Source organism: Bufo gargarizans, chromosome 6 (assembly GCF_014858855.1).
Source record: "Bufo gargarizans isolate SCDJY-AF-19 chromosome 6, ASM1485885v1, whole genome shotgun sequence".
In the NCBI taxonomy this organism is placed as follows: Eukaryota; Metazoa; Chordata; class Amphibia; order Anura; family Bufonidae; genus Bufo; species Bufo gargarizans.
Genome location: NC_058085.1, coordinates 64,728,567 through 64,752,953, shown reverse-complemented (window position 1 = coordinate 64,752,953; position 24,387 = coordinate 64,728,567). Strand labels below are relative to the sequence as shown.

General features: G+C 46.3%; 2 protein-coding genes across 2 annotated transcripts in view; one reads left to right on the top strand and one right to left on the bottom strand.

Annotated features, from left to right (window-relative positions):
- Positions 1–695: 695 nt before the first annotated feature.
- Positions 696–17,582, bottom strand: WBP2 (WW domain binding protein 2). Its single transcript, XM_044297405.1, has 8 exons — positions 17,437–17,582; positions 13,575–13,683; positions 10,467–10,602; positions 8,883–8,975; positions 8,519–8,647; positions 5,544–5,660; positions 1,948–2,024; positions 696–1,111 (listed from the first exon to the last, which is right to left on the bottom strand). The coding sequence occupies exons 1-8, from the start codon at positions 17,493–17,495 to the stop codon at positions 1,058–1,060; spliced, it is 774 nt and encodes a 257-aa protein (XP_044153340.1). The 5' UTR covers positions 17,496–17,582; the 3' UTR covers positions 696–1,057.
- A 1,306-nt stretch (positions 17,583–18,888) lies between these two features.
- LOC122940917 (glutamine-rich protein 2-like) overlaps positions 18,889–24,387 on the top strand; it is a 72,920-nt gene continuing 67,421 nt past the window's right edge. The window contains exon 1 of the mRNA XM_044297845.1: positions 18,889–18,944. The gene's annotated coding sequence lies outside the window, so the exon portion shown is untranslated. The remainder of the gene's footprint in view (positions 18,945–24,387) is intronic.

Here is a 24,387-nt window from a genome sequence, read left to right as displayed (position 1 = left end):
TGCTGCCCATGCTAAGGGTGGCATGAGTTGGTGACAGGGTGAGCGCCATACACAGTAAGATTTCCACAAGCTGTTGGCATGTTCATGAGCATACAATATATATGGCGCCAGGTCAGACACGGAATAAGGATCTGATGGGAGGATGCCCTCAGCCTTTGCTGTGAGAAACATATTTCTCATTACTCATGTACTGGGAAAGATCTTGCTCACTGTGATTGACAGATCGGGGAGGATAGAAGGAAGTTGCCCATCAGAAATCTCCTAGAGCCCAGACACGAGTAGTCCCTTGCAGGTGAAGAACTCGTTATGAAGAACGAATTGATTCGCTCATCTCTAGTCCATACATTGGCTGAAACTGACGATTTCAGCGGGACTGGCCAACCTGCGGGAGAGTTGGGCTTGTTGAAATCCTTTGCTCTCATGGGAGATAAGCCACCACTTGGGTTGTCTGGTAATGGCTTATTCCCCTTCCTATTAAGAGCACATGCGTGAATCTGTATACGATGGGGTCAGAAAAAAAATAAGTTGGTCACATTGGTATTTGGCCATCAGCTATCTGTGCACGGCTAAATTTACATCAACAATGTATGTTGAAGTGGAATCGCAATTCCTACTTATTTCCCAGAGAAATCTGAGAACCAATATTCTTAAGAAAAATTTTAAGGAATTTCCTCTGGACCCACAGAAGCCAGTAATAAACCTTCACTTCAATTTAATATATTACACACACTATATTTTAGCTTAGAATTACGTCTTTCAAAATAAATTAATTTCTTTAAAATTATTAGCATGTGCACAGCAATCAGGCTTCAGGGATTAGCCTTAGGGCATGCGTTGTACAGGAAGAGGAATTCAGACTTGTCAGCCATGATATAACTCAGAGTGTTGAATGCGGGGGGACAAACCGAAAGGGAAGGTGGTGTTGCAAAGGTCTTTATGAGGGCTGATTAAGAGTTCCACACCCCTGTAATGTATTAATGGAAGAAGTCAGCTCCCGGGGTCTACAGAAGATCTGGTCCTGGAGATGTTGGAGAGAAGTTGCTTCTCATAAGGTTCCTTACTGGTCCTTCTTGTTCTCTGGGGGGAAATAAGGAGGTGGAGGAGGGAACTCCTGCAAGAAAACAAGGAGCATATCACTTTGATGGCATGACAATTTAGCGGTCTGAGCAATCATCTTCACGTCTGTGCTAATGATATCACAGGAAGTGCAGCCATATTGGTTGTCGCTTCAGAAAACTATGATAAATTCTTACTAACAACCGGGCACAGTGGTACACAAGAAGCAACGTTTCGGGCTAACATAAGCCCTTCATCAGGCGATATCGCGACCACATTAGGGACGCAGCCAGAGTCGGCTGCGTCCCTAATGTGGTCACAAGACTGCCTGATGAAGGGCTTATGTTTGCCCGAAACGTTGCTTCTTGTGGACCACTGTGCCTGGCTGAAATGAAATAAAATTTACTGAGCATCATAACTGTTGTTGGAGTGCTGTCTAAATGTATACGACGTATACAGTTCTTGTGGTGGAGCTAAGAACAAAACCCGGACGTGCACCCAATTTTGCCAAGTCAAGAAAGAGTGCTGTGGTCAAACAAATTAGACATTTCTAACTAACAACCAATATAATGGGGTCCCTGTTTGAATGGAGTTCTGGTAGAGCATGCACCCCGCTGCTTCGCTCAAAGTCTATGGAGGTGCCAAAGATAGCCAAGCGCCGTACTCCAGCAGTCCAATAGAAATAAATGGAGCCATGGTAAACTTGGTCAACAAGGGCTCCAATCAAACAGGGAAGCCAAGTCCCCCGTTTTTATGATCAGTGAGGGTCCCAATAGTTGGAGCCTCACCAGTCTGTTATCCCCTATCCACTTGATAGGGGATAACTGGTTGTCACCAGAATGACCATTTAAAGTCTATTCAGAAGCTACCACCACCCTTTAGGAGACTTACCGGTGGCATGTAAAGGTGTGGAGGGTTGGGTTGACTGCTGTAACCGCTGGCAGCTGCTTCTGCAGCCTTCGCCTCAGCTACAAAACAAGCAGGAATCAGAAATGAAGCACGTGATACCTTTCATTACATTCACCATAACCTGCTCATGTAAATCCTTTCAAATGCAGCCTCCATCACTCTTTCTGACCTCTGCATCCCTTTTAGGCTGGAGCTACATAGTGACTTTGGCCCACGCACAATGCATGGCAAGATATATATTGCAGCCTATTGCAACCGCAAGTGAATGGGGTTGAGGTACATCCTGCCGAAGCTTTGACCCGACAGTGTGAAGAAACCCAGTAGGGTTGGAATTTTGGTGACTGTCAGGTCACAATGTGACCATGTTTTAGCTATGGTTGCAGCTATGGTCCTTTTTGAGCTGATGGCTTCAAAGAGTTGAGAAGATATGCTGCTTGTCTGTGACCGAGCAGATGTAAAATGAGACTCAGTGGTCACTGACGCGGGAAGTGAGGTCATCTGATTGACCATTGCGATCAGGATGACATAGAAACATAGAATGTGTTGGCAGATAAGAACCATTTGGCCCATCTAGTCTGCCCAATATACTAAGTACTATGGAAAGCCCCTGGCCCTATCTTATATGAAGGATGGCCTTATGCCTATCCCATGCATGCTTAAACTCCTCCACTGTGTTTGCAGCTGCCACTTCTGCAGGAAGGCTATTCCATGCATCCACTACTCTCTCAATTTAAAACTATGTCCTCTTGTAGCAGTTTTTCTTCTTTTAAATATTCTCTCATCTTTTACCTTGTTGATTCCCTTTATGTATTGTGGGGATGTGCTCGTGGTAGGCTACGGTAGCGGCGGCAGTATTGAGGCAATCACAGACAGTCTTTGTGATACACTGTGACTTTATTCACACCAACGGCATAACAGGCAATGTGCAGACCACACAGGTGCATATCCACATAGTGCATAGAACAAAAGTCCTTCCATAGAAAATAAACAGCAGGTTTGAGTCACCTTGTTTTGGACAGACCACAGCAGCTCTGCAGGCTTCTAGGCTATCTGCCTTTGTCTCCCTCAGGCCAGAGCCCCTTTGGCTTGTAGCACCACAGGTCCCAGGGCTATCCTTCAATGTGTGCTGCGCCCAGACTCTCCTCCATCAGCACTCACTCTGTCTGTGGAAAATCTCCAGCTCAGCAAGACACACCCCACCCCCATCATCAGCAGGCTGGGTTCTTAAAGGCCCAGCTCCACCAAAAACCTGGGCTGGCCGTGGGGAACAGGCACCCCCCCACTCTTTACCTGTTCCCAGTAAGAACCGGCCCGGACACGCTGCGCCAGCAGCATTCGCCGCTGTAACCGCAATGATCCGGTTCTTACTCCACCGAGGCCAGGACCTCTGGTGGCACGTATCGTCCGTCCATTATTATTCCGGGGACTCTCCTACAGTATTTAAAAGTTTCTATCATATCCCCTCATATCACATAATCTGGAGCAGAAGGCGCTTCCTATGGGAAAATGACTGCCATCAAGTTACATGGATCTTTGCATTTGTTCCATAAGCCAAAGTTTATTTTGCCCCCGGACGTAGACATTAAAGGCTACGTTTGGCTTCATTCGAATGTCTTCTAAGAACATACTGTAGTTGGTAAGAAGTGTATTCTACGGCTCTGTGTCTCTATGGTAACAGACTACAATAAAACCCTGTGTAGTCTGATCCTGCAGTCATACTGCCTTCCATTTACGCCCTACGCCTTGGTAACATACATCTGGAAGGTTGGCAATAAGTAGGGTATAGACTCTAGAGGGTAGAGACTACAGGATCAGACTACACAGGTTGCTCGCCGTCTGGTTCAATGCAGGCACATCTGTCTGCAGAGTTATATACTCCGTCTTCACATTATCTCACCAACCGCAGTCTGAACTACTGGTGAGAACACAATACAATACCTTATATTGGTAATCTCTGGCCAAAGCTCCACTGAAATCAATGGTGATTTATATACTCAAGGAGTTGTCCCACAATCAAATACTATATTTCTCTGTTAGATCAGGTTGGAAAGATTAAAAAAAAATAAAAAATTATAAAATCGGCTCCTATGTCTAGATATTGCTGCTATACGGTTGTTATGGTGGCTCATGACGGCATCTCTCAGAGCATCCTCTTCAGGGAGAAGGGTGGCAAGGAGGACAATGTTGCTGCCAGCGGCAACCGGGATCAATAATACTGCTATTGGTGGGAAAGGGGTGAGAAAAGGGTAATGGTGCTACCAATTGGAAGGCTGCAAAGGGCCATGATACTGCTGTTAGTAGGTTGAGGGGTCAGAAGGAGGACAATGCTCCTGCTAATGGTGCTGCTCTGTGATATTTGACCCGCACTATGATATTTGTTTGCCGTTGATGGGGAGGTATTTTGTGCTGCACTGTGGTATCTTCAGAGGACCGAAAGGAATTCAGTGATGCATTATGGTATTTGGCACTGCTGGGAAAGTATTTAGGCTGCACTATGGTATTTGTTCCCCTCCTGGGGAGGTATTTTGTGTGGCACTGTGGTATCTGGTGTTCCTGGGGATGCATTTTTTTTAGGCACTGTGGTATTTGGTGCTGCGGGGGAGGTATTTTGTGTGGCACTGTGGTATCTGGAGCTGCTAGGGAGGTATTTTATGTGGCACTGTGTTATCTGGTGCTGCTGGGGAGGTATTTTGTGTGGCACTGTGTTATCTGGTGCTGCTGGGGAGGTATTTTGTGTGGCACTGTGTTATCTGGTGCTGCTGGGGAGGTATTTTGTGTGGCACTGTGTTATCTGGTGCTGCTGGGGAGGTATTTTGTGTGGCACTGTGGCATCTGGAGCTGCTGGGGAGGTATTTTATGTGGCACTGTGTTATCTGGTGCTGCTGGGGAGGTATTTTGTGTGGCACTGTGTTATCTGGTGCTGCTGGGGAGGTATTTTGTGTGGCACTGTGGCATCTGGTGCTGCTGGGGAGGTATTTTGTGTGGCACTGTGGCATCTGGTGCTGCTAGGGAGGTATTTTGTGTGGCACTGTGGTATCTGGAGCTGCTAGGGAGGTACTTTGTGTGGCACTGTGTTATCTGGAGCTGCTAGGGAGGTACTTTATGTGGCATCTGGTGCTGCTGGGGAGGTACTTTGTGTGGCACTGTGGTATCTGGAGCTGCTAGGGAGGTACTTTATGTGGCATCTGGTGCTGCTGGGGAGGTACTTTGTGTGGCACTGTGGCATCTGGTGCTGCTGGGGAGGTATTTTGGGCATGTGTGATGTCCAGCTCTGACACAAAGGATGGAAATTCTGATTGGGAACAAAAGACCCCCCCGGGGCACCATAACAAATATGTAACAGCAATCAATAAATAGAGGACCATTTTTAAAATGTTTTTTTTTTTTTTTTTTTCTAATATAAAGTTCTTGGCTGTCAGGGCATCTCAATTGATGTAGGAAGTCGTACACTACCGAAAATACAAGCATTTTTGCTGCAGTTTTACAGTTTAGGAAAGCATTCCTAAAAGTACTTTTTTGAAAAACGTATTTTCCTGCAGAGGCAAAACTGAAATAAAATGGTACACGTGAACACCTACCTGCTGGTGTAGAAGGCAAATCAGGAGCAGAAGCAGCTGACGATCCCATAGGTCCTGGGTAAGGAGGAGGTGGAGGATGCATGTATGTCATATAACTGTCATGCCCTTGGTAAAAGTCTGTAAAAAAATGTACGGAATACATAAGACAATCTGTGACAATGGAGGAAACCCTATCCCTCTGCCCCGATGAGACCACAACTTATAACTGATGGAGTATTCTTAGTATAGGCCCCAGAGGGCTAATCTTCAGTCATCTGTGGGATCGTTGTGCGAAAGAGGATCAAAATGGCAGACTAAAGTGGCTGATCGGGGAGTCAGTTTACAAAAAACGCATCACAATTGTATTGCGCAAAGTGGCAAATGGTTGATTGTATTTAGCTGATCATGCCATACACTTGCACTGAAAAAAAAAAAAAAAAAAATGGGGGAAAAAATTGTTTGTAGGGTGAAACTGACAAAAACCCACAATTCTGCAAGGTTTCTTGAGTTTTGATATTACAGAGCTCACGGTGCGCAAAATATGACTTGACGTCCTTATCCTGCGGCTCAGTACGATTACGGACATACCAAATTTTTTTTTTTGCTCTACTACTTTAAAAAAAGAAAAACCTTTGAAAAAAAAAAAAAAGTTTTTGCATCGCCATTTTAGGACAGCCATAACTTTTTTATATTTTCGTCTACAGAGCATTTCGACTTTTTGATCACTTTTTCTTCAATGTTTTTGAGGGGACAAGGTGACCAAAGAATGGCAAATTGTGGATTTTTCTATTTCGTTTTCCATTATAGCATTCACTGCATTTTTAGATGCATTAATACCTATTATGTATTTTCTTTAAATGCTAAATTGGCAAAGAGGTGGATTTAAATGTACCGTAATCATTTTTTTGTTAACTTTTTTTTTTTTTTAAGTAACCCTTAGTCCCTTTAGGGGACTTGAACATGCTATCTTCTGATCGCTTGTCCCATAGACTGCAGCAGAATACTATTGCAGTATTCTAAAAGAGACTGCCTGCCAAGCCTTAGGCATGGCTTTTTGGCCAGTTAGCCAAGACAGGCCTGGGAACCTCCACAAGGCCTTAGACAGTCATGCCCCCTCCCTCTGCCTAACACCACAGAAGCCGTTGACGCCATTGACAGCAGCATCTGAGGGTTTAAATGACTGGTTCAGCATCATTGCCAACCCCAGTCATTACAGCCAGGTGTTACCCTGGGTTCACACTTGAGCGTTTTACAGCGCGCTGTAAAACGCGCAACACATGAAAACCAATGCTTCCCTATGGGGCTGGTTCTCATTTTCGCGTTTTACAGCGCGTTTGAACGCGCTGTAAAACGCCTGACGCTCAAACAAGTACAGGAGCTTTTTTTGGCGCGTTTGACGCGCGTTTGGGCCATAGACTCTTTGGATAACACTGCTGTCAATCACCCAAACGCGCGTCAAACGCGCGTTTACTATTACAAAAAACGCGCATAAAAACGCGCGACAAAAACGCGCATAGAAACGCGCGTTTGAGAAACGCTTAGGTGTGAAACCAGGGTTAATCTATTATACAGCTGGCACCCGTCATGTATGGAGCGAGCTCAGCAGATGAACTTGCTCCATACACCCACTTAATGCTGATCATGTACTTTCTGTGTGATTATGCGTTAAAGGGGTTATGCCTTGACTGATGTAGATACAGATGCATTGTATTGAATAGCTCACTGGCTACACTAAATGTTTAATGACATGCAATTATAAAAGTATTCAGATCCAGGTGCTGGTTTGAGAAAATGTAGAATATTTTTAGTGGCACAACCCATTTAAGGGGTTAAAGCTGCAGCAGAAGAAATGTAGTATTGTAATAGAGACCATTCTGATAAAAGGCTGTCAATGTAATACTGCCTCTGGTTCACAAAGGGGGTCTTAAGGCTGGGTTTACACATGAGCGTTTTACAGCGCGTTCCTACGCGCTGTAAAACGCTCAACAAGGAGAAACCAATGATTCCCTATGGGAATGGTTCTCACCTGGGCGTTTTACAGCGCGTACGATCGCGCTGTAAATCGCCCGACGCCCCAAGAAGTACATGAGCTTCTTTGGGGCGTCTTGTCGCGCATACCCGTACATAGACTTTCAGGAACGCGCGACAATGGGCATTCGCTTGTCTCTGTATGCGCGATTGCAAACGCCGGTACAATCGCGCATACAGAGCGCTCCTTTCAGAACGCTCAGGTGTGAACCCAGCGTAAACGGCAGATTTCTCTCCATGATTTAATGTGCCCTGACATGGGTGATCTTCACGATACAACGCCTTTAGGGCTCATTCAGACGGCCGTATGTTTTCTGTTGTCCGCAAAAATGCGGATCCGTTTTTTTGCGGATAGTTCAGTATGTCCCCCAAAAACCAGATTGCAATCTGCATTTTTGCAGACCCTCTGACTTCAATGGGGCCACACCCTGATTTTCACTGACAAGTATAAGACATGTTTTATTTGTTTTGCGGGGCCGTGGAACGGAAGAATAGATGCGGAAACCACACAGTGTGCTGTCCGAATCTTTTGGGGCCCCATAGTAGTGAATGGGTCCACATCTAATCTGCAAAATTGATCAGATGCAGAAAGCAACATACGGCCGTTTGAATGAGCCCTTAACCTCAATGGGCTGAGATACAGTATGAGGCACAGCTACACCTGTGTGTATAGCACTGTGTTTAAGGGCTCATGCACATGAACGTATTTTCTTTCCGTTCCGGAAGTTACTCCGTGTGCTTTCCGTTTTTGTATTTCCGGATTTCCATTCCGCAAGAAAATAGAACATGTCCTATTATTGTCCGCAACACCGACAAGGATAGGACTTTTCTATTAGGGGCCAGCTGTTCTGTTCCGCAAAATACGGTACGCACACGGATGGCAAAATACATACGGTCGTGTGCCTGAGCCCTAAGAGAAATGTAATATGGGGTTATTGCTGTGAATTCTTGCAGGTAATCAATCTTACCTGTAGGTGGTGGGGGGAAGGGATAGCCAGTAGGAGAAGGATACATCCCATTAGCTGCAGGTGGTGGATAGGCACACCCTCCATTGGGCATATATGGAAATGCATCGGGCGGTGGTCCCCCTCTTGAAGCTAAGAACACAAAGATATATCAGGGCGACATATTCACTGGTATGTGCTCAAGTCAGAGACCTCTGGTGAAACAATAGGACTGGGCAGGTTGAAATACAATCTCTCCAATCCCTGTTTCCACCTAGCTGAAAACATGTCTTGTCTACGGCATTCCTTCCCGAAAGGCTTGTTATTACTTTATTATTGCATTTCCATTGCAATAATTATTTATGTGCATTGGACATGTCTCACTTACCTTGTGAGGCCATTTGTAGCATGTGCTGGCCAAACTCAATAGCTCCCCCCGCAGGAAAAATAAGTTTGAATGTTGCAGAGCCTTCCCAGCCGCCTACAGAAGAAGCACAAGAAGAACTTAACATGCGCAAGTTGGATTACAGAGCTCTGTTCTGGCCGGGAGCTTAATGTACAGTTTGGCTCACATGAAAGTGCAGATAGGTTCTTATGCTAGTACGGCTGAAATGCAAGGATAATACGTTAGGAAAAGTCTGACTCTAGGTAAGCTCAGGCCCTGCAGTCATACACCTCCCTGCCGGAAGCATGATGATGTCATCACACCCAGATATGTAAATTCTATGTTAGTCCTACATCATGTGATGTCATTGGCAATTAAATGTTGGACAAAGTTAATTGACAATTGCAATATTGCCCACGGTAAAGTCGTGGAACAGACTGTCCATGTATTAAGTGAACCCAGATTGAGCAGGCACCTATCTGAAGTGAACCCTTCATTCCCGACAATTACCTGCTTATCAGAGGAGGTGAGAGGTGCATTTACATGCAGCAATATCCTTGCTGGATGGGGATGAGCGACCTTTATCTTTGAATAGCCACCATGTAAGGATTCATCCACATTTTGAGGATTTGACAGATAAAAAAAAAAAAAAAAAGCGTTCACAGTTGCATTGGGAATCCGGTAGCCTGATGTGACAGGCTCACTGTATCCGGCATTGCTGTATACGGTAGTGTACCACCGGATCTGGCCAGTATCCGTCAGCCTGACAAATAACACTGCATGCAGAAACAGCCTGCCGGGCTAGAGAACGCAACTGTAATTGCAGCCTCAGGCCTCTTTCACACGAACGTGTGCGCTCCGTGGCCGTACTGCGGACCTGCAATACGCGGGCACCGTTCCGTGTACATTTCACATCACAGATGCGGACCCATTCATTTCAATGGATCCGCAAATCCGGAATGGAAGGGAACCCTACGGAGTGCTTCCGTGGGGTTTGTCCCGTACTTCCGTTCCGCAAAAAGATAGAACATGTCCTATCTTTTTGCGGAACAGGCAGATCGCGAACCTATTAAAGTGAATGGGTCCGCGATCCGCTGTGGCTGCTCCACGGTGGGTGTTCGTGCATTGTGGCCCGCAGCACGGCCACGGGGCGCACACGTTCGTGTGCAAGAGGCCCTAATCACACTGTGTGAGTATACTCTAAAGTCTGTATTACACCAGTTGACTGTCGGGCCAATCCTCGCTAACAAGCATTTGTATGAACACTTGTTAGCGATGATCTGGCAGTGTAATACTGCCGCTGATTACCCGCTGGGCAATCAAAATCTTTTGAAAGGTTTAAAAACTATCATTTGGCGGCAGCAGATCATGCTGTCTAATCATGATCTGCTGCCGGCTAACAACTGGATGGCATGGGGATGAGCGATGGTATAACGATTGATCCTCCCCATGCTGTGGAGGCGATAGATGCATGTAACAGCAGCAGTCTCCCCCACTAGCGAGCAGGCGATTGCCGGGAAGGAACGCCGGCAGAATGGGGCTGTCTAATACAGCCCTAAGTTGCCGGACTGGAGAGACGCATCCTACCTCCGGGCTCTGCTCTCACTGTGCCCTTGATAAAATTGGCTCCAAACACAGGCTGCTTGATCTCACAATCCTTCATCAGGTAGAACGGCATCATGAACGACTGCATTGGGTCTCTTCCTTTGGATGAAAATATCACCTGCAGGTTCAATAGGAATGTTACATTAGCAGGATGTACTGTTTTAGGAAGAAATACACTAGAATATCATAATCATATAAAATATAGAATACGATTAAAAATAAAGCACACAACGTGTCACCGGCTCTGTTCACACTGGTGGATATGTTTAACTGGAAGAAGGAGCATCTTCAAAGAAATCCATTCTTTAATATATCCTTACATTTATTACTCAAATGTTTGTCATGTCCGTCCATTGGGGGACACAGTCTTGACCTTGGGTATAGCTATTGCCACTAGGAGGTGACACTAAGCAAAAAAAGTGCTAGCTCCTCCTCTCAGCTATATCCCTCCTGCAGACACTGAGCTAATCAGTTTGTACAAAAGCAGTAGGAGCAGCCAGGAGAAGCCAACAGCCAATAATAAAATGGAAGAAAACCGGAGATGGGTCATCCTGAAGAACCAAAAGGACCCATCTAGGAGAACCAGTAATGTACATACAGGGTGGGAGCTGTGTCCCCAATGATCGGAAGAGAAACTGATTCTACGGCAAGTACAACAATCTAGTTTTCTCATCCGTATCATTGGGGAACACAGTCTTGACCTTGGGATGTTCCAGAGCAGTCCCCGGGGCGGGTCATAAACGAAGAAGCCATCCAGCCAATCCGAGGACCACCTTCTGCAAATCTCTACGCCCCAGAGAAGCGTCAGAAGATGCAAAGGTGTGCACTCTGTAAAACCTGGAAAAGGCCGAAGCCCCATGATGTACTGCCCAACCCTTGCCCGAGCAAAATGAGCAGTAACCCGGAAGGGTGGAGCCCGGCCACTGATGCGGTAAGCTTCCACCATGGCCAAACAAAACCATCGGGAAATGGAAACTTTGGAGACAGCCAGCCCTCGTCTCGGTCCCTTCGGAATGATGAATCTGTCCGTCGGAAAGAGGACGTCTGAAACAGCTCAATTCTAACCAAACAGACCTAAGGGACCTGCACCCACATCCATCTGTACTAATAACCAGCATGGCAAGCCTCAGCAGAGAGCCCAGAAGCACTTTCCTCAGCACAGTAGCACTGAGGTAAGGAATGGGTTAAGCAGAAGGCAGGGGTGGAGCTTATTGGCAGCTGGTGGGGCTAGAGCAATTACTACACCAGACTGGACTCTCATCAACCACACATGCTGCTCAGCAGATTACTAGGAAACAACCTAATAACACACTGAGCTATTAGAGAAAGTCTGAGAATACTCACCCGTCTAGCGTTTTCTGACACAATACGGTGCAATTGAAACTGGATCCGTCCCCCATAGACTTTCAATGCAAGTCAGGACGGATCTGTTTGACTTACACTTAGGCCTCTTTCACACTTGCGTTGTCCGGATCCGGCGTGTACTCCACTTGCCGGAATTACACGCCGGATCCGGAAAAACGCAAGTGTACTGAAAGCATTTGAAGACGGATCCGTCTTCAAAATGCTTTCAGTGTTACTATGGCACCCAGGACGCTATTAAAGTCCTGGTTGCCATAGTAGGAGCGGGGAAGCGGTATACTTACAGTCCGCGCGGCTCCCGGGGCGCTCCAGAGTGACGTCAGAGCGCCCCATGCGCATGGATGACGTGCCATGCGATCACGTGATCCATGCGCTTGGGGCACCCTGACGTCACTCTGGAGCGCCCCGGGAGCCGCACGGACGGTAAGTATGCTGCTCCCCGGCTCCCCGCTACACTTTACCATGGCAAACAGGACTTTAGCGTCCCGGCAGCCATGGTAACCATTCAGAAAAAGCTAAACGTCGTATCCGGCAATGCGCCGAAACGACGTTTAGCTTAAAGCCGGATCCGGATCAATGCCTTTCAATGGGCATTCATTCCGGATCCGGCCTTGCGGCAAGTCTTCAGGATTTTGGGCTGGAGCAAAAAGCGCAGCATGCTGCTGTATTTTCTCCAGCCAAAAAACGTTCCGTTCCGGAACTGAAGACATCCTGATGCATCCTGAACGGATTTCTCTCCATTCAGAATGCATTAGGATAAAACTGATCAGGATTCTTCCGGCATAGAGCCCCGACGACGGAACTCTATGCCGGAAGAAAAGAACGCAAGTGTGAAAGAGCCCTAAGACTTAGATTTTTTTTTTTACTAAGTTATGCAGACGGATCCGTACTTAACGGATACCTGCGTTTGCATTTATAGGTACGGATCCATCTGTGCAGATACCAGACGGATCCGCACCTAACGCAGGTGTGAAAGTAACCTTAAACATAGCCAAGACGGATCTATCTTGAACACCATTTAAAGTCAATAGAGGACGGATCAGTTTTCTATTGTGTCAGATAAAACGGATCCATCCCCATTGACTTACATCGTGTGTCAGGACGGATCCCTTTGGCTCAGTTTTGTCAGACGGACACCAAAACGCTGCAGGCAGCGTTTTGGTGTCCGCCTCTAAAGCGGAATGGTAACTGATCGGAGGCAAACTGATGCATTCTGTTCAGATCCTCTTCTATTCAGAATGCATTAGGGCAAAACGAATCCGTTTTGGACCGCTTGTAAGAGCCCTGAACGGATCTCACAAACAGAAAGCCAAAACGCCAGTGTGAAAGTAGCCCAATACTGTACGGAGATCCGAGTTCGGCTTTAAGTTTTAAAATGGTTTTCCACTTTAAAAATCAACTAACGAAGTTATTCAACGAAGTCACGCACAACTTCGTGAATAACTTACTTTGGCTCATCGGAGCCCATACATTCTAATACTGTACAGAGACTGATCTCTGTACATATTATTCCGAAGTTTTGAATGAAGCGACTTCAGATGAAGCATCCAAAGCTCGCTTCGCTCAACACTAGTTGCTTTCTACCCAAAACAGCACCACACCTGTCCACAGGTTGTATGTGGTAATGCAGCTCATCCCCATTCACTTCCATGGATCTACGCTGCCGTTCCAGACTTTACATATTAGGAAACAAACATGGTTGTCACTAATCGCCATACATTCTCTTACCCTGTAGGGTGTTAGCATGACTCCCCCTTTCTTGGTCCCTCGAAAAACATCAGGGGTGTTCTCCATGTCACTGAATGCCAGCTCCACATGTTCATAGGACATCAAAACACTGCAAGAAAGACAAAAAAAAAAAAAAAAGCGTGAACACCGAGTTTAGCAATAGATTGGCGCCAGTGTAGGACTGGATTTAGCGAAAGCCTCACTTCATGCACTAGAACGTATGTTTTGCGGTCTGCAAAACACGTATTCTAGCCGAGTGGAGTGCATGCCGCCATTTCTTTTCTTCAAAATCCTGTAGAAACATTGTATTTTTGTCTGCAAAACGGACAAGAATGGGACATGTTTTTTTTTTTTTTTTTTGTGGGGGCGCTGCCTGTTCTGGTGGTGAAATGATTAGGTCGGCATTCAATCTGCCAAAACTGCAGACTGGAGGCGGACCTACAATTTGGTCGTGTGCATGAGGCCTAATTAGTCCCTCAAACGTTATTGCTTGACCCCACCCTTGAGATGTGCCAGAGATAATTCAAAAGGTTATGAGCGGGAAAGGTTATAAAATAATAGAATAAGCTATGCGCAACTTATAAATGTCCTGCAGCGCCACCGGTCTGGTCCCTGCCATTCGAAAGTCATCACATCCCGTTGACCGCTGTAGCCAATCACTGGCCTCAGCGATCATGTGCCGTCCATGTACACGTGACCGATGATGGCCAGTGATTGGCTGCAGCGGTTAAGGTGAAGATGGACAGGACGCCATCACTTCAGAATGGTGGAGACTGGAAACGTCAAGGACTGAACCAGCAATGGGACATCTGACCACTGGGTATAGCTTATGTCATATGTTTTCCTGCTCAGAGCATTGTTTGGGTGTAGGGCTGAAACGATTACTCAATTCGTTTGTGTCATGTGACCACGGAGCGCTAGTGAAGCGCTTGCTATTACTCACCGCTCCGTGGTCACCCGCCGGCTGGCACCGCGCTGCACTGTTAGGCCTCATGCACAACCGTGTTTTTTAAAGGTCCGCAAAAACGGGGTCCGTAGGTCCGTGACCGTTTTTTCGTCCGTGGGTCTTCCTTGATTTTTGGAGGATCCACGGACATGAAAAAAGTTTTGGGTGTCCGCCTGGCCGTGCGGAGCCAAACGGATCCGTCCTGAATTACAATGCAAGTCAATGGTGACGGATCCGTTTGACGTTGACACAATATGGTGCAATTGCAAACGGATCCGTCCCCATTGACTTTCAATGTAAAGTCAGGAGTCCCTTTTATACCATCGGATCAGAGTTTTCTCCAATCCGATGGTATATTTTAACTTGAAGCGTCCCCATCACGATGGGAACGCCTCTATGTTAGAATATACCATCGGATTTGAGTTAGATCGTGAAACTCAGATCCGACAGTATATTCTAACACAGAGGCGTTCCCATGGTGATGGGGACGCTTCAGGTTAGAACAGGCATGTCCAAACTGCGGCCCTCCAGCTGTTGCAAAACTACAACTCCCAGCATGCCCTAATAGCTGTAAGCTATCCAGGCATGCTGGGAGTTGTAGTTTTGCAACAGCTGGAGGGCCGCAGTTTGGACATGCCTGGGTTAGAATATACTAAAAGAACTGTGTACATGACTGCCCCCTGCTGCACAGAAGCGCACACTATAACCTGACGCTGTGTGACGTCAGGACGACAGTGCAGTGTGCGGAGAAGAAGAGGGAGGAGCTGTGGAGCGGCGCCCCTACAGGAGAAGAATTTTATTTCAATGGCGCTGGGACCTGATGGCACTGGGGGGTAAACTGATGGCACTGGGGGGGGGGCAAAGCTGATGGCACCGAGGGGGGGGGGCGCAAAGCTGATGGCACCGAGGGGGGGGGCGCAAAGCTGATGGCACCGAGGGGGGGGGGCGCAAAGCTGATGGCACCGAGGGGGGGGGGGCGCAGCTGATGGCACCGAGGGGGGGGGGCGCAGCTGATGGCACCGACGGGGGGCGCAGCTGATGGCACCGACGGGGGGCGCAGCTGATGGCACCGAGGGGGGGGCGCAGCTGATGGCACCGAGGGGGTGGCGCAGCTGATGGCACCGAGGGGGGGGCGCAGCTGATGGCACCGAGGGGGACAAGCGGATGGCACCGAGGGGGACAAGCGGATGGCCCGGGGGGGGGGGGGGGGCGAAGGTGATGGCCCTGAGGGGGGCGAAGGTGATGGCCCTGAGGGGGGCGAAGGTGATGGCACCGACGGGGGGCGCAGCTGATGGCACCGACGGGGGGCGCAGCTGATGGCACCGACGGGGGGCGCAGCTGAGGGCACCGACGGGGGGCGCAGCTGATGGCACCGACCGGGGGGCGCAGCTGATGGCACCGACCGGGGGGCGCAGCTGATGGCACCGACCGGGGGGCGCAGCTGATGGCACCGACCGGGGGGCGCAGCTGATGGCACCGACGGGGGGCGCAGCTGATGGCACCGACGGGGGCGCAGCTGATGGCACCGAGGGGGCAAAGCGGATGGCACTGAGGGGGACAAGTGGATGGCCCGGGGGGGGGGGGGGGGGGCGGGGGGCGAAGGTGATGGCCCTGAGGCGGGCAAAGCTGATGGCACTGAGGCGGGGGCAAAGCTGATGGCACTGAGGCGGGGGCAAAGCTGATGGCACTGAGGCGGGGGCAAAGCTGATGGCACTGAGGCGGGGGCAAAGCTGATGGCACTGAGGCGGGGGCAAAGCTGATGGCACTGAGGCGGGGGCAAAGCTGATGGCACTGAGGGGGGGCAAAGCTGATGGCACTGAGGGGGGGCAAAGCTGATGGCACTGAGGGGGGGCAAAGCTGATGGCACTGAGGGGGGGGCAAAGCTGATGGCACTGAGGGGGGGGCAAAGCTGATGGCACTGAGGGGGGGGCAAAGCTGATGGCACTGAGGGGGGGGGCAAAGCTGATGGCACTGAGGGGGGGGGGGCAAAGCTGATGACACTGAGGGGGGGGGGGGCAAAGCTGATGGCACTGAGGGGGGGGGGCAAAGCTGATGGCACTGAGGATAGGTCATCAGTATTAAAAGCCTGGACAACCCCTTTAACTATCTGCATTCCCCATAAAATAATTATGGAACATCTTTTCTTATAACTCTGCTTTGTGTTGTCCCTCCATTATTCCCCTTGGAAATGTATTTCAGAATTAGCAGTGTTACCATTCCCCGTGTGCCCCTGCACAGTCTGACACCGCCAAATCGGTGCTGACAGTATCGGTTTATGTTTGGTAACACCCTAATCACACGGGGGAACAGTAACATCACATTTCCAGGAGAAAAACAGAGGAACGGCACAACGGCGATTTAAAAGATGCTCTAGAAATGTTATTTCATTAAAGAGACAGGAGTCAAGAGAGGCGACAACCGCTCAGAAATGTCTCTGGTGTTTCCAGCAACGTGACAGATGCCTAAAACAAGACTGTTGAGCGCCTAAAATAACTTTTCCATGTTGTCCAAAGCAGCCAATCACAGTGAAGCTTTCGGTTCTTATACTACTCTTCAAAAATAAAAGCTGCGCTGTGATTGGTTGCTAAGAGCAACACCACCAGTTTTGCTTCAGCCTGCCTCCTAAACCTCCCCTGACGCTGTACATGACAAGCACCGTGTGCGGCTCCTGACGTCTCGTCACCTGCACATGACTCTACATAACGCACCAGCTGCAGTGCGCTGTGCCCGGACAGACGCATAATAATAAAATAGCGCATCCTGATTGGCTAGAAGCCCTGTCAATCATACCAAGCCCCGCCCTCCACGACATATTTCTGGTACCCAGGATGCTACGCAGCTCAGTCAGAGGCAGAGCGCTCCTACTGTAGACAGTCATGGCAGGTGGAGGTGACCGCCTTACAGCCCCTCACCCACCTCTCGTTGTTGTTCACTATGACACCTCCGCCGTCCGTGTGGTTTCTGTTCAGCGCCATGTTGCTGCCTTGCAGTAACTCACGTCCCGCAACTCCGGCTGGAGCCAATCAGCGCTCACAGCGACGTTGTTACGCGGCAACCGTTGTTCCGCCCCCTTCTGCGTTGCAGATCGATGGAGACGGCCGCTCAGTGGCCTGATCTTGTCACGTGACTGCAGCAGAGACGTCAATAACAGGAAGTAAAGGGGCACGTGTCAGGGCAGGGGGTGCAGTGACTGCTGCCATCCTGTGTGTGCAAGTGACGGTGCACAGACTCTATCAGCGACCTCCTGCTGTTCTGAAACTACAACTCCCAGAATCCTCCTTTCATTTCTATAGGAGTTACAACACCAGATGAATAGGTGTGCATGCTGGAAGTTGTAGTTTTACAGCAGCTGGCGTGCTGAAGGCTGCTGATCCCTGCACTAGAGCATGAAACCAGAGGGATAACCCCTCACAAAGCAGATATGGGATCACAGCATAGCAGCGACACTCTTAGGTTTGCCTAGACTGCGTCCATTTCTCACCTTGTGATAACAATTGCGCAGTGCGCCCTCCGTTCATTTCCCGACTCCGGGACCCGCTCCTATCAGACAATGGAGGCATATCCTAGCGATATGCCCCCATTGTCTGAGATGGGGAAACCCCTTTAACTGCTTCAGGACCCTGCCATTTTCTGTGTTTGCACTGTTATTTTTCACTCCCTGCCTTCCCGGAGCCATAACTTTGGTTTTCCCCCCCATTGTAGCCATATGAAGGCTTGTTTTTTGCAGGACATGTTTTAGCACTGTTTACAATTGTATACAACGCACAGAGGGAAGCTGGAAAAAAAATATTCAAAATGGGGTGAAATTGAAACAAAAAATGCAATTTTGCCACAATTTTAGGGGCTTTGTTTTTACGGCGTTCCCTCCAAATGACCTTTTTCCTTCATTCTCCAGTTCAGTATGATTTAATTAATACCAAATATATAGGGGCTCATTTATTAAGACCGGAATTTTAGACGCCGGTCTTAATAAAGCCCTACACTGGCAGAGGATGGCCGAATTTATGAAGAGGCGCCTCCCTCTCCATAACTTCGGCGCATTCGGCGCCAGTTCTAAATGTAACACAGCTTCCGAACGGTCTTACATTTACACCATATGCTTAATAGTGATGAGTGGCAGGGGTCATATTCGAATTCGCAGTATTTCACGAATATTTTGTAGAATATTCGTTGAATATTCGCAACTTCGAATATTCGTTATATTCTACGATTTTTTTACTCAAAAAATCGGCAAGGTAATGGTCATGTAATATGCAAATTTTCGTAATGCTGAAAGCTAATATAGTGCTATAATCTTTTTTTTTTTATAGTTGTAATTTTTTTCCAATCTGAACTTCAGATGAGTGTCACGGATGGTGTTGCAGAAAACTAGAAGACACAAATGAAGATCCGACTGACTTGATCCAAAACTAAGGAACAAGAGGGTAAGCCCTGTAACAGCCCTAGCTCGCTCCCTTACTGCTCAGCCTATGCAAAAATCTCTATGGTAGATGATTGCATACCCTCGTTCCTCGACTGTATGACACCTGAACACCCTATAATAGTGAGGGGACACGACCACCGGCTCCCTACACTAAATACGGAGGGAGTCAGGGTCACCTAGGATCAGGACCACAGGAATACAGAAATAAAGGAACAGACTTATCTTGTGGATGCAGCAGTAGCAGCTTCTAGCATCAGCACAGTCCAGGAAGTTGTATAAACCGCAAGGTGAGGCAGTATGGGGAGGAGATATATAGGGAGGCAATCACTGCTAATAGATGACAGCTGGGAGAGGGAGGAGAGATGTCAAAACGAAAGAAGATCATGCAGGAAGTACTGAAGAACGTCTAACAGAACTTCTCAAAGATCTGGTGGTGACAATGAGAAAAAAATTACAACTATTAGACAAAGAAGATTATAGAACTATATTAGCTAAATTGCTCTATATTCGTTTTTTTCGAATATTCGCTATTTTTCAATATATTCTTGTTTTAGAATATTGCGAATATTCGAAAAAACAAATATAGAGCAATTTAGCTAATATAGTTCTATAATCTTCTTTGTCTAATAGTTGTAATTGTAAGTTTAAAAATTCGCATTGCGAAAATTCGCAAACAACACTACTCCTAAAGTCAAATATACTGCAGCCTTCTCATTGGCCCACAAGCTAGAAGCAGGGAGGGATCATGTGTACTGATTAAAACAATATTTTGAATATTCGAAATTACGAATATATATCACTATATTCAAAATATTCGTGAATTTTCAAAGTACCTATATTCGTGATAAAAATTAGAAATTAGAATATTCGTGATCAACACTAATGCTTAACCCCTTCAACCCCTGGCCTGTTTTCACCTTCCTGCCCAGGCCATTTTTTGCAAATCTGACCAGTGTCACTTTATGTGGTGATAACTTTCAAACGCTTTTACTTATCCAGGACATTCTGAGATTGGTTTCTCGTCACATATCATACTTTATGACAGTGGTAAAAATTAGTTTAAAAAAAATAATCATTTTTATTCATAGAAAAATACCAAATTTACCCAAAATTTGGAAAAAAATAGCAAATTTCAATTTCTCTACTTTTATAATAGATAATAATACCTCCAAAAATAGTAATTACTTTACATTTTCCATATGTCTACTTCATGTTTGGATCATTTTGTGAATGTCATTTTATTTTTGGGGGACGTTAGAAGGCTTAGAAGTTTTGAAGCAAATCTTGAAATTTTTCGGAAAATTTCCAAAACCCACTTCAGAAAACCAGTTCAGGTCTGAAGTCACTTTGTGAGGCTTACATAATAGAAACCAGCCATAAATGGCCACATTTTTAGAAACTACACCCCTCAAGCTATACCAAACTGATTTTAAAAACTTTGTTAACCCTTTAGGTGTTCCACAAGAATTAATGGAAAACGGAGATCACATTTTAGAATTTCACTTTTTTGGGCAGATTTTATATTTGAATCCATTTTTTCCAGTAGCAAAGCAAGGGTTAACAGCCAAATAAAACTCAACATTTATTACCCTGATTCTGTAGTATACAGAAACACCCCACATGTGATCGTAAACTGCTGTACAGACACACGGCAGGGCGCAGTAGGAAAGGAACGCCATATGGTTTTTGGAAGGCAGATTAGCTGAACTGGTTTGTAGATGCCATGTCCCATTTGAAACCCCCCTGATGCACCCCTAGAGTAGAAACTAAAAAAAGTGACCACATTTTGGAAACTACGGGATAAGGTGCCAGTTTTGTTGGTACTATTTTGGGGTACAAATGATTTTTAATTGCGTTATTACGTTTTTTGTGAGGCAAGGTAACCAGAAAAATGTTTTGGCACAGTTTTTACTTTTACAGCGTTTACCTGAGGGATTAGGTCATGTGACTTTTTTTATAGAGCAGATAGTTACGGACATGGCAATACCCAATAGGTCTACTTTTTCTTATTTATTTAAGTTTTCCACAATAATAGCATTTTTGAAACCGAAATAATGATATTTTAGTGTATCCATAGTCTGAGAGCCATAGCTTTTTTTTATTTTTTTGACCGATTCTCTTAATTAGGGTCTCATTTTTTGCGGGATGAGGTGACGGTCTGATTGGTACTATTATGGGGGCATAATCCTTTCTGATCACTTGCTGTTGCAATTTTTGTTATGTAATGTGACAAAAATGGCATTTTTTTTAAGTTTTTTTTTTTACAGTGTTCACCTGAGGGGTTAGGTCATGTAATATTTTTATAGAGCTGGTTGTTACGGATGTGGTGATACCTAATATGTATACTTTTTTTTTTTTTACTTTAGCACAATAATAGCAGTTTTGAAGCAAAAAATAATCATATTTTAGTGTCTCCATTGTCTGAGAGTGATAGCTTTTTTATTTTTTGACCGATTCTCTTAGGTAGGGTCTCATTTTTTGCGGGCTGAGGTGACGGTCTGATTGGTACTATTTTGGGGGGCATATGCCTTTTTGATCACTTGCTGTTGCAATTTTTGTGATGTAATGTGATAAAAATTTCATTTTTTTTTTACACATTTTTTACGGTGTTCACTTGAGGGGTTAGGTCATGTGATATTTTTATATAGCTGGTTGTTATCGATGTGGCGATACCTAATATTTATCTTTTTTATGTATTTCACTATAGAACAATAATAGCAGTTTAAAAAAAAAAAATTATGTTTTAGTGTCTCCATGTTCTGAGAGCTATATTTTTTTTTTTTGGGGCGATTGTGTTAGGTAGGGGCTCATTTTTTGCGAGATGAGCTGACTGTTTCATTGATCCATTTTGTGGGACATATGCCTTTTTGATCGCTTGGTGTTGCACTTTTTGTGACGTAAGGTGACAAAAATAGCTTTTTTTTAATATTTTTTTTTTATGGTGTTTACCGGACGGGGTGGATCATGTAAGATATTTTTATAGAGCCGGTCATTACGGACGCGGCGATACCCAATATGTGTGGGTTTTGTTTTTTCAGTTTTTTTATTATAAAATAAGGGGCTTTATTAATTTTATTACACAGTACCATAGTACATAAGGCCGAAAAAATACATTTGTCCATCCAGTTCGGCCTCTTATCCTGCAAGTTGATCCAGAGGAAGGCAAAAAAAAAACTGAGGTAGAAGCCAATTTTCTCGACTTTCGGGGAATAAAAAAATTCCTTCCCGACTCCAATCAGGCAATCAGAATAACTCCCTGGATCAACGACCCCTCTCTAGTAGCTATAGCCTGTAATATTATTACACTCCAGAAATACATCCAGGCAGCTCTTGAATTCCTTTATTGTACTCCCCATCACCACCTCCTCAGGCAGAGAGTTCCATAGTCTCACTGCTCTTACCGTAAAGAATCCTTTTCTATGTTTGTGTACAAATCTTCTTTCCTCCAGATGCAGGAAAACTTTTTTTTCTTTACTTTATTTCTGATGTTCACTTTTGGGGGTCTGATCCCCTCTGCAATGCATTACAATACATCTGTATTGTAATGCATTGCCTGTTCGTGTACTACAGTGAGTAGTACACTAACAGGTTGCCTAGGAGACCGGGCCTGAGGCTGGATTTCCTCGGCACCCGTAGAAGGCAGTTCCCGATGCCGTGCAAGGCAGTCTCTACAAGACATCGAGCTGTCTTCCGAACAATCGAGTCCCCGTCACAGCAGCGCGGGGACTCGATGCAATCACTCACCCGACACAAACCCTTTCTATGTTGCGGTCAGCGCAGACCGCGGCATAGAAGGGGTTAATCCGCCGGCATGTGCTTTTACAGCGATGCCGGCGGATACAGCAGGGGCTCGGCTACCACGGACTGCTGGGCCCCTGCAGTGATCGCGCGGGCACCATGACGAACTATTACGTCAAATTGCGGGAACACAGTGGTTCCCATGACGTAGTAGTACGTCAAAGGTCAGGAAGGGGTTAAAACAGGTGTAGAAAGTGATGAATGAGCCCGTTTTTTTTTTTAGGATACGGCTACAGAGCTGTGCGAGGGCTATTTTTTTGCAGGAGGATCTGTAGTTTTTATTGATACAATTTTTCAGTGTGTATGACTTTTTTGATCACTTTTTATGACATTTTTTTGGTAGGTGAAGTGACGAAAAAATAGCGAATTGGCCATTTCGATTTTCTTTTTTTTAATTTGTTATGCTGTTCAGGATAAATATTTTTATATTTTAATAGTACGAGCATTTTTGGATGCAGCAATGCCCATGATGTTTATTTTTTTATGCAAGAGATACTACTTTGAACATTTTGTCCGCTTATTGACCGGCTCTCCTTATTGAGTATTATGGAGACCATCCACGATTTGGGACCTAAATGTGTCCCTATTGTCCTGAATATGTCCATGAAATGGGACCTTAAAAGGGAACCTGTCACCGGGATTTTGTGTATAGAGCTGAGGACATGGGCTGCTAGATCGCCGCTAGCACATCCGCAATATCCAGTCCCCATAGCTCTGTGTGCTTTTATTGTGTAATTAAAAACCGATTTGATAGATATGCAAATTAACCTGAGATGAGTCCTGTAGGTGAGATGAGTCAGGAACAGGACTTATCTCAGGTTAATTTGCATATGTATCAAATCGTTTTTTTTTTACACAATAAAAGCACACAGAGCTATGGGGACTGGATATTGCGGATGTGCTAGCGGCCATCTAGCAACCCATGTCCTCAGCTCTATACCTAAAATCTAGATGACAGGTTCCCTTTAAAGGGCTTCTGTCACCCCATTAAACCTTTTTTTTTTTTTTTCTTTACTAATAATCCCTACACTGCGATCTCATCATACATAAGCTAATTAATGATTTTCGTTCAGTAGAATGTGTTAAAAAAATCGATTCTTGAAATATGTAAATTACCTTGCTACCAGCAAGTAGGGCGGCTACTTGCTGGTAGCAGCCGCATCCTCCGATGGTAATGACGCCCCCTCTGCTTGTTGATTGACAGATCCCGTCCGCTGGCCCTTTCTCTGCTGGCCCTGCCTGTTTTGATTCAATATCTGGCGCCTGCGCCGCGGCCGTACCTCTCTTCAATCTGCGCAGGCGCACTGAGAGGCGGCCGCTCGCTCCTCAATGCGCCTGCGCCGGGTGTAGATGTGACGTCATCGGCGCAGGCGCATTGAGGATGGAGCGGCCGCCTCTCAGTGCGCCTGCGCAGATTGAAGAGCGATACGGCTGCGGCGCAGGCGCCAGATATTTAATCAAAACAGGCAGGGCCAGCAGAGAAAGGGCCAGCGGACGGGATCTGTCAATCAACAAGCAGAGGGGGCGTCATTACCATCGGAGGATGCGGCTGCTACCAGCAAGTAGCCGCCCTACTTGCTGGTAGCAAGGTAATTTACATATTTCAAAAATCGATTTTTAACAAATTCTACTGAACGAAAATCATT